General features: G+C 36.8%; 1 protein-coding gene across 2 annotated transcripts in view; it reads left to right on the top strand.

Annotated features, from left to right (window-relative positions):
* LOC115213462 (long-chain-fatty-acid--CoA ligase 5) overlaps positions 1-15,572 on the top strand; it is a 117,613-nt gene that overhangs the window by 62,622 nt on the left and 39,419 nt on the right. For both annotated transcript variants that reach the window (XM_029782445.2, XM_029782446.2), the window contains one exon: positions 6,343-6,410. In XM_029782445.2, the coding sequence (XP_029638305.1) occupies positions 6,343-6,410 (68 nt within the window). The remainder of the gene's footprint in view (positions 1-6,342; positions 6,411-15,572) is intronic.

Genomic DNA, 15,572 nt, shown 5'->3' with positions numbered 1-15,572 from the left:
AAGTTTATTGCCAGCTCCAAATGACTGGAGGTATATATATATATATATATATATCTGTGGAGGTAAATTTAAGCTAAAACACTGGTGTCTAATGGTCTTGACGTTGTTCAGACCTTGCTGTGTTATTAACACACAAGTCTCTGAAGAGTTGTTTCTTTCTCCGTAGCATAATCCTACAATGAGTGGCATTCTACATTTGTGTATACATAAATTATATGAATTATATATTCAACCTGTGAAACTGTTAATCCAGAACCATTTTTTTCTCTCTACATTCTCTTTCTTCGTTCCTTTCTGTAGAAGAGTGTAGGCTTGATACATGAAACACTTCCATTTTACCTGAGCATCAAACTAATAGATCTTCTTTGCTGTTCTCTCATCTGTCTCTCTCTTTTGTTTCTTGTACAGTTTTGAACCATAAATCATATGTACATTGTTATTTTAGTTTAATGCTGTTTCAGGTGGATATCTGTTGATTTATATCAGCTTTTCCTTTGTTATATATTTCTCTATTCTCTTCTTCCTTCTCTTTCTTGCCTTGTTAAACATTCTTTTCTACTCTTGGCGCAAGGCCCAAAATTTTTGGGAAGGGTGTGCGCAGTCAATTAGCTCAACCCCAGGTACTTAATTTATCTATCCCAAAAGGATGAATGGCAAAGTCGACCTCAGCGGAATTTGAACTCAGAATGAAAAGATGAAATACTGCTAAGTATTTCACTTGGTGTGCTAACATTTCTGCCAGCTCGCCACCTTAAATATTCTTTTCTACTCTAGCCACAAGGCCTGAAATTTTGGGGGAGAGGTCCAGTTCATTAGATTGATTCCTGTATGCAACTGGTACTTAATTTATTGACCCTGAAAGAATGAAAGGCAAAGTCGACCTTGGTGGAATTTGAACTCAGAATGTAAACACAGACAAAATACTGCTAAGTATTTCACCTGGTGTGCTAACGTTTCTGCCAGCTTGCCACCTTTGCCTTGTTAAATATTGAATTGAGATATGCTCTAATCCCTTGCCAACATGTTATCTCCTCTCTTTGTCTTTTCTATTACTGCTCCTATTATGGCTTCTGTTCCTCAGAACTGGTTGGTCTTGTACCTTATCCAGTCAGGTATCCCTGAACCTCTTACCCCTCTGCTTCTTGTCACTCTTGTTATGCTCATCTCCTAAAACCCTACCCAGTCCTGATTGTGATTATATTTTCTCTATAAGAGCTTCCAGTTCCCCCTTTTTTGTATGTGACTGGTACTTTATTTTATTGATCCTGGAAATGTGAAGGGTAAAGATGATCTTGGTGGGATTTGAACTCAGAACTGGAAGAAATGTTACTAAATCTTTTGTCTGCTATACTTTACTCTCATAAAAACCATAATTTACAAGTTATTTATATCAAGTAAAGTATATTACATACTAATGGCAATAATCAAATTTTTCTCATTGGCTGTGTGGTAAGTAGCTTGCTTACCAACCACATGGTTCCAGGTTCAGTCCCACTGTGTGACACCTTGGGCAAGTGTCTTCTACTGTAGCCTCAGGCAGACCAAAGCCTTGTGAGTGGATTTGGTAGACGGAAACTGAAAGAAGCCTGTCATATATATATGTTTGTGTGTTTGTCTTCCCCCCAACATCGCTTGACAACCGATGGTGGCGTGTTTACGTCCCCGTAACTTAGTGGTTCGGCAAAAGAGACCCATAGAATAAGTACTAAGCTTACAAAGAATAAGTCCTGGGGTCGATTTGCTCGACTAAAGGCGGTGCTCCAACATGGCCACAGTCAAAGGACTGAAACAAGTAAAAGAGTAAACTAAGTATCTGTTTGATGCACACAGCTAAGATATTTAAATGTTTACTTTTTTGCAACATACAAAAAAACTACTGACAAAAAAAAAAAACAAAGACTGAAGCAGTTATAATATTTCTATTAAAATACAATGCCTTGTTTAATTTAATTTTAAAAATTTTAATTTATTTAAACAACTTTGTCATTAAACTGGAGTTTGAAATATAAATCAATATGAAATTTTGATGAAAGGTTTTAATTTAGGAAACTATGAAACAGAAATGAGGGCGGTCTCAGAGAAGTTGGTATGAAATGGATAAATAAAAAGTTTGGCTTCATCCATTTGTATCAAAATGTTTTGCTATTTTCCTCCAAGTTTACTTTTTTTAAATAGTTGATAGAGTTGACTGTGAAAATGATATTTACCCACAAGATTACTGAAAATAAACTTTATTATAAACTTGGCTGTCAGGTAGGTTTTAAGTGGCTTTTTTAGTATTTTGTATCATCTTTCCCAGCCAGAATAGGGCAAGTGGATTTTTACAATTTAGATAAGTTCATATTGATTTTAGTGGTGATTCAAGTGTTATGTGTGAGTGAAACCTGTTTGTAAGCTATCTAGATTAAACCAGCCAGGATTTCCTGCCCTTTTTTCAGGATAATATATATTATTCAAATTAGAACAGCAATCATCATGAACATTTCTATTACTCTGTTACCTGGTGGCATATTTGGAATTGTTTGCTGCCTTCTCTAGCAAGAACACAGAAATGATATCAACATAAACTTGTCATTCATCAACCAAGTGGTCTCTAATTTATCTGTTTAGCAATTACTGCCTTCTCCACCCAACACTTTAGTTTAATTGTTTAGAATTCTCGTTTGGATTCTGTTCTACTTTTATCTGGAGTTGCTCTACTTTAGCCCTTTGTTGGTCAGTCTTGTACCCCTAATTCCTCAGCTTCTGCTCAATACTGCCTTTTACAATTACCATATTTACTTGTGTCTTAAGTCACATTTATGTATAAGCTGCACTTGTGTATAAGTCATGCTCATAAGTTGCACCCCTAATTTAGTGTTAAATCTTGGTACAAAATTTTTTCCCCTTCATAATTTTAGCTTTGCCCCTTATATAAGTTGCATCCCAGTTTTCCCAGTTAAAACCGAGTATAAAATAGTGCAAATATAAAATAGTAAATAAGTGATTATTTATGAGTCACTTTTATGCTATTTTCTACTTTATCCATTGATGGTCAATCTTGTACCCCCGAATGAAATTTTGTTCAGCTTTCTGGACTTTGTTTTTCCTGTATATGCCCCTACTTATTACATTTCCCTTACATGTCTTACTTCATTGTTCAGTGCTCCTCCTGCTATGTCACTATTCACTCTTGTTAAGGTGGCAAGCTGGCAGAGTCGTTAGCATGCTGGGCGAAATGCATTCTGAGTTCAAATTCCACCGAAGTTGACTTTGCCTTTCATCCTTTCAGGGTCGATAAATTAAGTCGATTAGATTGCTGGGGGGCGATCTAATCGACTGGTCCCCTCCCCAAAAATGTCAGGCCTTGTGCCTATAGTAGAAAAGACTATTCGCTTTTGTTAGATGATCTCTTATTAGGGTTTTTAATGCATCTTTTAGTTTATTGTTTCCAGTTGTTTACCATTTCATTCATTTCTTGTTCTTAAACCTTTTCCCTTCGGTTGTCAGTTATATAGCACTCCAACATGGTGCTCTCCAGTTTTGTTTCATGTTTATATTTGTTCTGCTCTCTTATCTTTTACTTGTTGTACTCATTGGATTGCAGCCATGCTGGGGCACCACCTTAAAGGGTTTAGTCAAACAAATTGGCTCCACTACTTATTTTTAAGTCTGGCACTTATTCTGTGGGTCTCTTTGCCAAATTCTTATGGGGGATATAAACAAACCAGCACTGGTTGTCAAGTGGTAGGGAACTAAGACAAAAGCGCACATACATCATCGTTTAACATGGTTGGATGGTTTGACATGGAGTTGGCTACCAGGAAACTGTCCAGACTCTAAGTGTCTGTTGTGTCATGGTTTCCACTGCTGGATGCCCTTCCTATACATGTGTGTGTTGTGTGTGTGTGTGTGTGTGTGTGTATGTATATATATATATATATATATATATATATATATATATATATATAGGAGAAAAAGCAAGTTCTTGGTAGTGTATTATATATTTGAAAAAATGAGTAGAAATGTTGTTTTTTTTGGTTGGTTCATTTTTATCTTAATAATAATGTTTACCGTGAATTATATGCCATATTTCAGGGGGGTTTTCCCCTCCATCAGCAGGGTTAGATGGATGCTGATGAAGGGGCAAACTCCACCAAAATATGGCATATAACTTACTGTAAACATTATTATTAAAATAAAAATTATCCAAACAAAAGCCATTCTACTCATTTTTTCAAATGTCATCATCATCATCATCATTTAACATCTGTTGTCCATGCTGGCATGGGTTGGATGGTTTGACCAGGGCTAGTAAGCTGGAAGGCTGCACCAGATTCCAGTCTGATTTGGCATGGTTTTCTATGGCTGGATGCCCTTCCTAACACCAACCACTCCGAGAGTGTGATGGGTGGTTTTATGTACCACTGGCATGGGTGCCATTTGCATGACACCAGTATCTGTCATGACTGTTATTTTGCATGGCTTGATGGGTCTTCTTCTCAAGTATATATATATTTATATAGGTGCAGGAATGGGTGTGTGGTAAGAAGCTTGTTTCCTAACCACATGGTTCTGAGTTCAGTCCCTCTATGTGGTACCTCGGGCAAGTGTCTCCTATTATAGCCTTGAGTTGACCAAAGCCTTTTGAGTGGATTTGGTAGACAGAAACTGAAAGAAGCTGATAGTGTGTATGTGTATGTACTCTTACTCTCTTTTACTTGTTTCAGTCATTTTAACTGTGGCCATGCTGGAGCACCGCCTTTAGTCGAGCAAATTGACCCCGGGACTTATTGTTTGTAAGCCCAGTACTTATTCTATCGGTCTTTTTTGCCGAACCACTAAGTGACGGGGACGTAAACACACCAGCATCGGTTGTCAAGCAATGCTAGAGGGACAAACACAGACACACAAATATATACACACACATACATATATATATATATTTATATATACATATATATATATATTTATATATATATATATATATATATATATATATATATATATTATATATATATATATATATATAACAATGATAAATATCAAAGTGAGTTATATACAGTAGCGGCAACACATCGTGACGTATATTTGCCATCTCAATATGGCTACCCCTAAGGGTGGATGCTACTGTAGTTTTTAGCCCCAGGAGGACACACTCCTCCAGCTGGCCATAGACACACTTTCTGTGTCCTGTCAGTATTTGCAAAGGGAAGTCATCCTTCCCGTCTTCAACTTATGATACACACGGACTCGAGTTTCGAGGTATTGACCTCTCGTCAGCGTGTGACAATCATAGTTGTCGGCGAGAATTAGATTTCCTTCACAAATACTTATACTTTTTCCAGCGTCCACTGTCGCTGATATTGAAAAAGTGAAATCAAACAATGATAAATATCAAAGTGAGTTATATACAGTAGCGGTAACACATCGTGACGTATATTTGCCATCTCAATATGGCTACCCCTAAGGTTGGATGCTACTGTAGTTTTTAGCCCCAGGAGGACACACTCCTCCAGCTCAAGAAGGCATTGGTTGGCCTGGGGCTATAGCAGAAGACACACCCAAGTACTGCACAGTGGGATTGAAGCTGTAACCACATGCTTGCACAGTGAGCTTCTTCACCACACAGTTTTGCCTTTGATGACTTCTTTTCTTCAGCTCCTGAGACATTTTATTCTACAGTCCATATTGTTACTATCTGGTGCTACTGTTGGTAATAGTTATAGCTATGATAATGATCATGATTAGTAAATTGTTTGAAATTGAAACTAATCAAAGCTTTAATCTTTTCAATACCAACCTGACTGAAACTACCTCTGGCCCTTTAGTACAAATGTCTTGTTTTGAATTAAAATCTTCTACCAAACCTTAGTCACAATTTGTTCCTAACACCAGCTTAATGATAACTAAGTTATTTTACTAAATTCTTTGTTATATTTAAAATTAATTGAAAGAAACACAGCATCTGAAAATAAATACAGTAATGAAAGGGTTAACTTTTTGTTACCATATTTCTTATGAAATACACCGCTATTGTTTCATTTCATTTGGAAAATAATGAAAACAAAATAGCTTTGAAATTATTAAGCTGGTGTTTAGAATATAAATTAACATGAAATTTTGATGGAAGGTTTTAATTTAAACCACTCTAAAACAAGAAATTTGTATCAGAGAACCAAAGGCAGTTTCATCAACATCAGGTAAAGTGTTGAAAAGTAAATTCACCTCAGTTATAAATAAGTCCAGTAGATCTGGCTAATTGCTATGTTGCAAGCTATGAAAACTTCTTTATATTGTAATATTTTCAATTTTCTTTTAAGCAGTACACCATCTAAATGATTCTTTTATTTCTAATTACAGTGTCTGGAAAACTCTTAGGGTGGCGACCAAATCCGACTGCCCCTTACACGTGGTTAACTTACAATGATGTATGTATCAAAAACTGTTACTAAAACTATAATTTCTATTCTGTTGCTTATCCCTTTTGTTACCATATTTCTGTTGAGATGCTCTGTGTTTTTTTCAATTAATTTTCCAATTAATTAATCACAAACTTGTGCACCTCCATGTTAGTTGAAATACTTTTAACTAACTTGGATATTTGTATATTGGTTGAGTAATTGTTTTGTTTTCAGAGCAAGATTCCTTTTTTTACCAGTTTAGGGTGGAAGTGGTACCTCTTGTTCATTAACAGATCTGAGGCTGACATAATAGCATATCAATAATTTGTGTAAGAGTACAGCATAATAGGTTTGAACTGATAATCATGTGAACATCAGTCCAACACTCTAAGCTCATATCCACTGATATAGAGTCCTATTGTATGAATTTTCTTGTATTTTACACTCTATAAACAAGGTTTGCTTGCTCTTAAGTTAAAATTTAATTTCTGTTACTACTGTACTATAAGACACTTGTATCACCTTGAAGAAGTGTCTTCTACTATAGCCCTGGGCCAACCAAAGGCTTGTGAGTGGATTCAGTAGACGGAAACTGACAAAAGCCTGTCACGTGTGCATATGTGTGTGTGTGTGCGTGTGTGCATGTGCAAATGTGTGCGCATGTGTGTACCCTCTCGATTTGACATCCTACAATTATGATAAATAAGCATAAATATTTGTTTCCAGTCTTGCATGTAAAACATATCTGGCTATGGGGAAATATTACCTTACTTGGAAATAAGTGATGATTTGTGACAGGTGGGGGACTTGGATGGAGATAATCTGCCTTAACATATTCTGTCTGACCCATGCAGGCATGGAATTGTGGATTTTAAACAATGATGATGATGATGATGATGACTGATTGTTAAGAACACCTATTCATTCAGTTGTGTTTGGGTAGGCGTGTTATAAAGGCATGGGGCGTCTATATAATCATTGTTCTGTCTGTTGATTTAGCTCCTTCCAGCTGTTTCTTTTATTTAATTTGGGTGGGTAAGTTGACACAAATATAAGAACATTGAAATTCATACTTAACAGAAGGTTGACTGATTCTTTCATGGCTCCAAGGCTGTAAAATAATACCAGACAGTCTAAGAATGAAAGACTGACACAGTTTAGGATGTGAAACTGACTGGTTACTTGTCATACAAGTCTAGTAGTTAGAAAGCTTAAATTTAAATCTTGCTAAAAAAAAAATATTACTCGGAGTAAGACACATCTCACAGTATTATTTAATATCTTTTATCTTCTACTTGTTTCAGTCATTAGACCAGTGTTTCTAAGCCTTTTTACCTTTGCCTAACCCTTAAAATAAATTACATGTCTCAAGGAACCCTTGCACAAAAAAAATTATATACTATATCTTTATCATAATTTTTTCATTATAGTTCATGTGGTAGATATCATATATATATATATATATAAAATTACTATTTGTAAATTTTTCAACGAGAGATATTCAGTAACAGTACTCTAAAGATTGTTTGCTGACATAACGTGGCAGTCTCGTTCAAGAATATAAGGACATAGATCATGTTGTATAGCCAGCTGGAGATGATGTCCTCCTGGAGCTAAATTACAGCAACATTCGTCCTAGACAAGGACTGTCATGTTATGTTGGCAAACAATCTTTACTCTAGAGTGCTGTTGCTGAATTTCTCTCGTTGAGAGATTTAAAAATAGTAATTTTCTATTTTATAGATGAGTGACTAGTTGTCACTTTGAAAACTATATATTTTGAACAGGAATTTGGCAGTGCCAGCTAAACAGTTATTCTGTGCTGATGAAAGGAAATAACCTGGAATTTGTGATACACAGATATTGTTTTGAGCTGAGTGGGGGTACTAAATGCCATTGCTCGAAAATATAAAGACACAGATCGTGTCATATAGCCAGCTGGAGATGATGTCTCCTGGGGCTAAATTACAGCAACATTCATCCTAAACCAGGACTGCCATTTTATGTTGGCAAACGATCTTTACTCTTTCTCTCTATACAGACATCATTAAATATAAATTTATGATTGTTATATTTTTTTGATAACATAATAGGTTAGATAGGATGATGTCTATATTACAGTATTACAATAACCAATAATATGCTGTGCATGTATAGTAATATTACGATCATGAAATTAGCATTAGCATATCTCACTCTTTCTCGCAGAACCCTAGGGTTCCAGGGAACCCAGGTTGAGAAATGCTGCATTTGACTGTGGCCATGCTGGAGCAAAACCTTTAGTCGAGCAAATCGACCCCAGGACTTATTCTTTGTAAGCCTAGTACTTATTCTATTGGTATTTTTTGCCGAACCGCTAAGTTATGGGGACGTAAACTCACCAGCATCGGTTGTCAGGTGATGTTGGGGGACAAACACAGACACACAAACGTATACACACACACAAACATATATATATACATATATACGATGGACTTCTTTCAGTTTCTGTCTACCAAATCCACTCACAAGGCTTTGGTCGACTCAAGGCTATAGTAGAAGACACTTGCCCAAGGCACCACACAGTGGGACTGAACTCGGAACCATGTGGTTCGTAAGCAAGCTACTTAGCACACAGTCACTCCTACGCCTATACCTTGAAGAACTTTTAGTTAAATGAATTAACCCCAGTACTTTTTTTTTTTTATCCGAGTACTTATTCTATCAGTCCCTTTTGCTGCACCGCTAATTTAAGGGGATATAAACACACCAACACCAGTTGTCAAGTAGTGGGTGGGGGCAGATACAAACATGAAGACTCACACATTTACTACCGTTTTTCCAGTGCCTGCCCTGCTATGATTCAACAAAATTAAATACTTAATTAAAAGACATTTTGATCACTAATATTAGTTTCAAACTTTGGCAATTTTCAGAGAGAGGGTAGGGCTGTTACATTGACCCCTAGTGCTGGAAGGATGAAAGGTAAAGTTGATATCTTGGTGGAATAATAATAAGAGCACTCGGAGAGTGCAAGCTTCCACCAAGGCAACACCAACGTCCTCTCAACGATTAGCCAGAGATGATTTTTAAAATGAGAATATCTGAAATAAACAAGAATGCTGAAAATGAACCTGACTGCTCTCAAAAGTTAAATAAAAAACAGGAAAGATAATCCAGAATCCTTGTCCAGCACCTGATCAATCGCAATGGTAGTCATGGAATGTGAAGGTGGCTGTAGAAAATTTAGTAACAATAATAAATAGTTTATCCTTATCTAATACAAGCCAAAGTTAACAAATTCACCGTTCAAAATAGTTACAGCCTAAAGGAAGATAATTGAGAAAGACTTGAAAGTTAATGTAAGATCGTAATCATGTAAAGTAAATATAACAAATAATCCACAATATTTGTCAGGTACCAGATTGATCCCAAAATTTAATTAGTTTGTGCTAGTCATGAGGCCAAACATCCCTGAAAGTTTCATTTGAATCCACCCAGCGGTTCATGAGACATCTTGTCCATGGACAAACAAACATAACTGAAAACAATACCTCCACCTTCGCTAAGGCAGAGGTAATAATTATAATGGTTTCAAATTTTGGCACTTCTCCAGCAATTTCAAAAGACTATCAGGATAAAATGGCTTGGCCATCATAGATTGCAATTGTTCTTTTTGTTTTTTCCCAAGACATTGCTCTACTACTACTACTACTACTACTACTACTACTATTCCCACCTCCTCCTCTGCTGCTGCTACTGTCACCACCACTGCTATTACTATTACCACCACCTGCAACAATGATGATAACTATGACCACTACCACTACTATTTCTACTACTAGCTTGCTTGATCAACTCTTGGTAACAAAACTTTGCTGGTATTTTCATTACCTTCCCAGTAATTAAGAATGAAGTTTATATCATATATGTAGGCATTCTGAATATTTCAAGCTTGCTTGTATAATTATTCTGATAATAGTAACAACTGTTGCAAGTCTATTATGAATGAAATTTTTTTTTTAACTGTCAATTCATGTTCTTGGAATATTTGAATGAACAACTTTCCTATTTCAAAATTCCAACATAAAAATATTCTGAAATACATGTGCGGACAGGATACTGAATGTACTTTCGCCGAAGTACAAAAAATCTGAATGGACATAAAGTCAAATGGACAAAAAGCCAGACAAACATAATAATAAAAACAAAAAGAAAAACATTCCTACCTACATAGTTTAATGACCAATTCACCAGTTTGGTACTTAGGATTTAATGAAATTAAATTTTAATTTTCATATGTCTTTTCAGCCATGTGTCTTCGTTTGGCTTTGTCTTCTTGCCCTTTTGCAAAAATGCATTCGGCGTCCCGTCCTTGTACACTGAAATATATATATTTTTCAAATGAATCATTACAACAGCAATAACAATAACAACTCTTTCTACTATAGGCACGAGGCCTGAAGTCATATGTGGTGGGGTTAGTTAATTACGTTGACCCCATTTCACTGGTACTTATTTCATTAACCTTGCAAACAGCAAAAGTTGACCTTAGCAGAGCATGAATGCAAATGTAAAGAACCAGAAGTGTTACTGCCAAGCATTTTGTGTGGCACATAAATAATTCTGCCTGTTTCCTGCCTTCATAATAACAATAATAATCCTTTCTGCTGTAGGTACAATGCCTGAAATTGGGGGGAGGGGGATAGTCAATTATACCGACCCTAGTACAGAACTAGTACTTATTTAATTGACCCCGAAAGGATGAAAGGCAGAGTTGATTATGGTAGGATTTGAAATCAGAACGTAAAGGCAGATGAAATGCCACTAAGCATTTTACTCAGCATGCTAATGGTTCTGCCAGTTTGCCACCTTAATAATAATAATAATAATTGTAACTTTAGTACTGTGCCTTAAATTTGTTTAAAATTTAAGGCACAATTACCAGTCCTGTACAGAGGCTATTTTAAGGGTAATTTCAAGAGTAATTTAATTACCCTTGAAAGTACAAAAGGCTAAGTTGACCTTGGTAGTATTTGTAGTATCTGCGGCTGCATGATTCTCAAGATAACTAGCTTTGTGTACAAGTGCTTTCTGTTTACCTATTGTATTTTTGAATAGAAATGATAACAAAGAAAGTATTTCAATAGAATGGCTCCTCAGAGACCCATTTATATCAGTTGATAAGAATTATCAACTGTGTTGTTAATGATTATTAACCTACAAAGCAACCAATCAACTAGCTATGAGCTTATCTGGTTAAGAAATGTCAAAATGTATAAAGATGTGAAAAATGGAGATAACAAAAGTAAGACAGCAATGATGTTATGTCCCTGCAGGTGTGCATGCATTATTGAAGCACCATAAAATAGTACAAATAAATGTGCCACAGCAAAAGCCCCACCCCTTCCAGGGCACCACCGCAAAGGACCCCCCTCCATCGCATGCAGTACTACCACAAAGCCCCCCCTCCATCACGCGTGGCACCACCACAAAGCCCCCCTCCATTACGCGTGGCACCACCACAAAGCCCCCCTCCATCATGCGCAGTGTCACTGCAAAGGCCCCCTCTTCCCCATCGTGCGAAGTGCCACCACCAAGGCCCCCACCCCCACATCATACATGGCACTGTCACAGGCTCCTGTTGCATGTGACACTGGCATAGGTGCTGTTCGAGCAGCACCAGCATTGGTACTTTTGGTTATTTTAATTTAATACTGTCTCAATTGCATGTACCCAAAGTAACTAGAGTGTTTGATAGATTGCCTCGTGGTATTTCATTGGATGTTTTTGTACTCTAAGTTCAAATCCTGCAGAGGTCAGTGTTGCTTTTCAGCCTTTTGGGGTTGCTAAAAAAAAATGTACCAATTCAGAGACATAGATTGACAAAACTGTCAGCGGGGTCAGGTGAAATACCTTGTGGTGTTTGTCCTGATTCTTTGCAATCTAATAGCAATGCCTTGTTCAGGTAACTGCTAGGTTTTGTCTGAAAAAAATCTTGTACAGGTCTAGATATACCTGTGTAGGTGCATGGTTAATCTAGACTGATGGAGGCATTAGTAACACCATATTAGCTTATACATAACTAAATGCACCCTCAACATCTTACATCATACATATACTGCTATCCTAAATAGAGGCCTTGAAACCCACTTCACTGGGTAGATGACAACTTCGTCTTATGTAACAGTACAAAAGCAAGTTGGTACAATTACATATATCAAAGAAACAGTTTTTTTTTTACCTCACACTCTCTAATCATGAATGGCACAGAAACTAAAACAAGGTAGTTGAACGGTTGCTACAAATGTTGGTGAGTCCCCCATATCATCTGCATAACATCACAAAAACTAGGATTACTGTTTCTGGTGGGGAAATACTTCAGTTGTTGATCCTGTACAAAGTCTGTGTATGAACCACATTGATTACAATTTCACATATGAGAGATGAAAAGTGCTGCTATGCACATAGCCATCTTGGATTTCAGCCAAAAGAAAAAAAGTTAATTAATTGGCAATTACTCAATTCACTCACTGCCAGACTATGGCCACTGACTCACACATGTGCTTTTGCTTCTCACTGCTACACATATAACTATATATTGTGATCTTTCAGTACAGTATGAAATATTCAGTCAAATTATTATTTAACTATTAACTATTGTTTTTGTCATGATCTACTAAAATGTCTTCTGAACTAACTAACTACATAACCCTCTCTGACTTTTGTTGTTACACTTAACAGATCTATTGATAAACACTTCATATAATCCTAAAGTGTTTAGTCTTTACTAAACACTATTTCTGGACTGCAGTTCCCTGTAATTCTCTCCTAGTCCATATTTTTCTTGCATATATCAATGTATAAGGGGTTCAACTGATTATCACCCACATCAATCTCACTAGTCTGGGAGAGTCTTTGTAAAAAGTTTCTTTGATTATAAAAAAAAAAAAAAAGAAGCTAAACATTATTTTCTATGTTGCTATTGATGTAAACACATAAACTAGTCTTTTCATGACTGCTTCTTGCTGAGAACTTGGTATTATTCCATCACAACTCTCTCTATATATTTTAGACCATATGATTGCTGTCAGAGCAGCTAACTGGTTTCTGTGCTGGTGGCATGTAAAAAGCACTATTCATACGTGATCGTTACCAGCGTTGCCTTACTGGCACTCATGCCGGTGGCACATGAAAGACATTCGCGCGAGGTCGCACGTAAAAAACACCACTTGAGCATGGCCGTTGCCAATTCCACCTGACTGGCCCTTGTGCCAGTGGTACATAAAATCACCCACTACACTCTTGGAGTGGTTGATGTTAGGAAGGGCATCTAGCTGTAGAAACTCTGCCAGATGAGATTGGAGCCTGGTGTAGCCATCTGGTTCGCCAGTCCTCAGTCATATTGTCCAACCCATGCTAGCATGGAAAGCAGATGATGATGATATGTATACAAATCATCAAAGGAGTATCTATATGCTTCTTCATCTGTTAGAAATAACAGCCAGATCATTCTGAAATGACAGCCCACTGTCTTAGAAAAAATGTGGGGAAGACACATAAGATAATGTACTCCTTGATTCTCCTAAGACAAGATGGTTGAACTTGGGTCAATATAGAAATATACTTTGGCATACTGGAAGATTTTTCTAGTAACAGAGCAATAAACATATGTACGCATTAGGATTCAATATCATCATCATTATCAGCAACATTTAACATTCAATTGCAGCGTGGAAGGTGTTTGTAAGCCATTTAAGAAACACACAAAAGCCGTTCGATTCACTTCAACATTTAAGTTTAATTTGTCAAAATATTTGCAGATGCAGCACGGATTTTTGTCAGTGAACAGGTCGTGGTCTTAAAGCGATGAAAATATTTTGACAAATTAAATTTAAATGTTGAAGAGAATCGAACGGCTTTTGTGTGTTTCTTAAATGGCTTACAAACACTTTCACGCTGCAATTGTTTTCGTTTCAGCACACAATCTCAGATCAAGTCACTTGCTATGCAAGTACATCTCTGTAATTTAACATTCAGTTTTCCATATTTGCATGGGTCAGATGGAATTTGTTGAAGCACATTTTCTATACCCAATTGTCCTTCCTGTCATCAACCCTCACCTGTTTCTAAGCAAAGTGACATTAGCTCATGGCAAGTGATGCTTATTTACAACCATCACATGATGTCGAAACACGTTTACACACAAACACAAATGCCCACATTGGCCCTCTGTTGGGTACAATAAGGGTTCCAGTTGATCTGATCAATGGAACAGCCTGCTTGTGAAATTAATGTGCAAGTGGCTGAGCACTCCATAGACATGCGTTTGACATAGTTTTCAGGGAGATTCAGTGTAACACTGAATGTGGACAAGGTTGGCGCTTTGAAATAGAGGTACTATTCATTTTTGCCTAGCTGAGTGCACTGGAGCAATGTGAAATAAAGTGTCTTGTCCAAGGACACAATATGCTGCTGGGAATTGAACTCACAACCCTACATTCATGAGTTGAATACTCTAACCATGAAGCTATGTACCTTCACACATGCGCACACACACACACACACACACTTACACACACACACATTATAGGCTTCTTTCAGTTTTAGTCTACCAAATCTGGTTAAAAGATTTTGATTGCCCCAAGGCTATAATAGAACACACTTGCCCAGGGTACCATGCAGTGGGATTGAACATGAGACTACATGGTTGGGAGGCAAGACGGAAACTGAAAGACGCCCGTCATATATATATGTGTGTATGTGTCTATGTGTTTGTGCCTTTGTGTCTGGGTTTGTTCCCCCCCCCCTTCCTCATCACCACTTGACAACTGGTTTTGGTGTGCTTATGTTTCCGTAACTTAGCGCTTTGGCAAAAGAAACCAATAGAACAGTACTAGACTTAAATAAGTCCTGGGTTGATTGGTTTTGACTAAAACCCTTTAAGGTGGAACTCTAGCATGGCCACTGTCAAAATAACTGAAACAAGTAGAAAAATAAAAAAATAAACCAACACACAACCACACAACATAATCTTTGATTACAGTATGTTATTTAACCTTTAATTATTCTTCAGGAAAATAGAATAAAGGTTGCAGAGTCAAGAATTTTAAGTAAATTATCTAAAGAAAGAGAATGTGGGTGTGAACTATTTTTGTTGTATGTTATTTTCTCCCCCTTCTCTTTATTTTTAATAGAGAAATCTAAAAT

Source organism: Octopus sinensis, linkage group LG6 (assembly GCF_006345805.1).
Source record: "Octopus sinensis linkage group LG6, ASM634580v1, whole genome shotgun sequence".
In the NCBI taxonomy this organism is placed as follows: domain Eukaryota; kingdom Metazoa; phylum Mollusca; class Cephalopoda; order Octopoda; family Octopodidae; genus Octopus; species Octopus sinensis.
The sequence above is the reverse complement of the archived record's forward strand: the minus strand, read 5'-3'. Positions and strand labels throughout refer to the sequence as shown.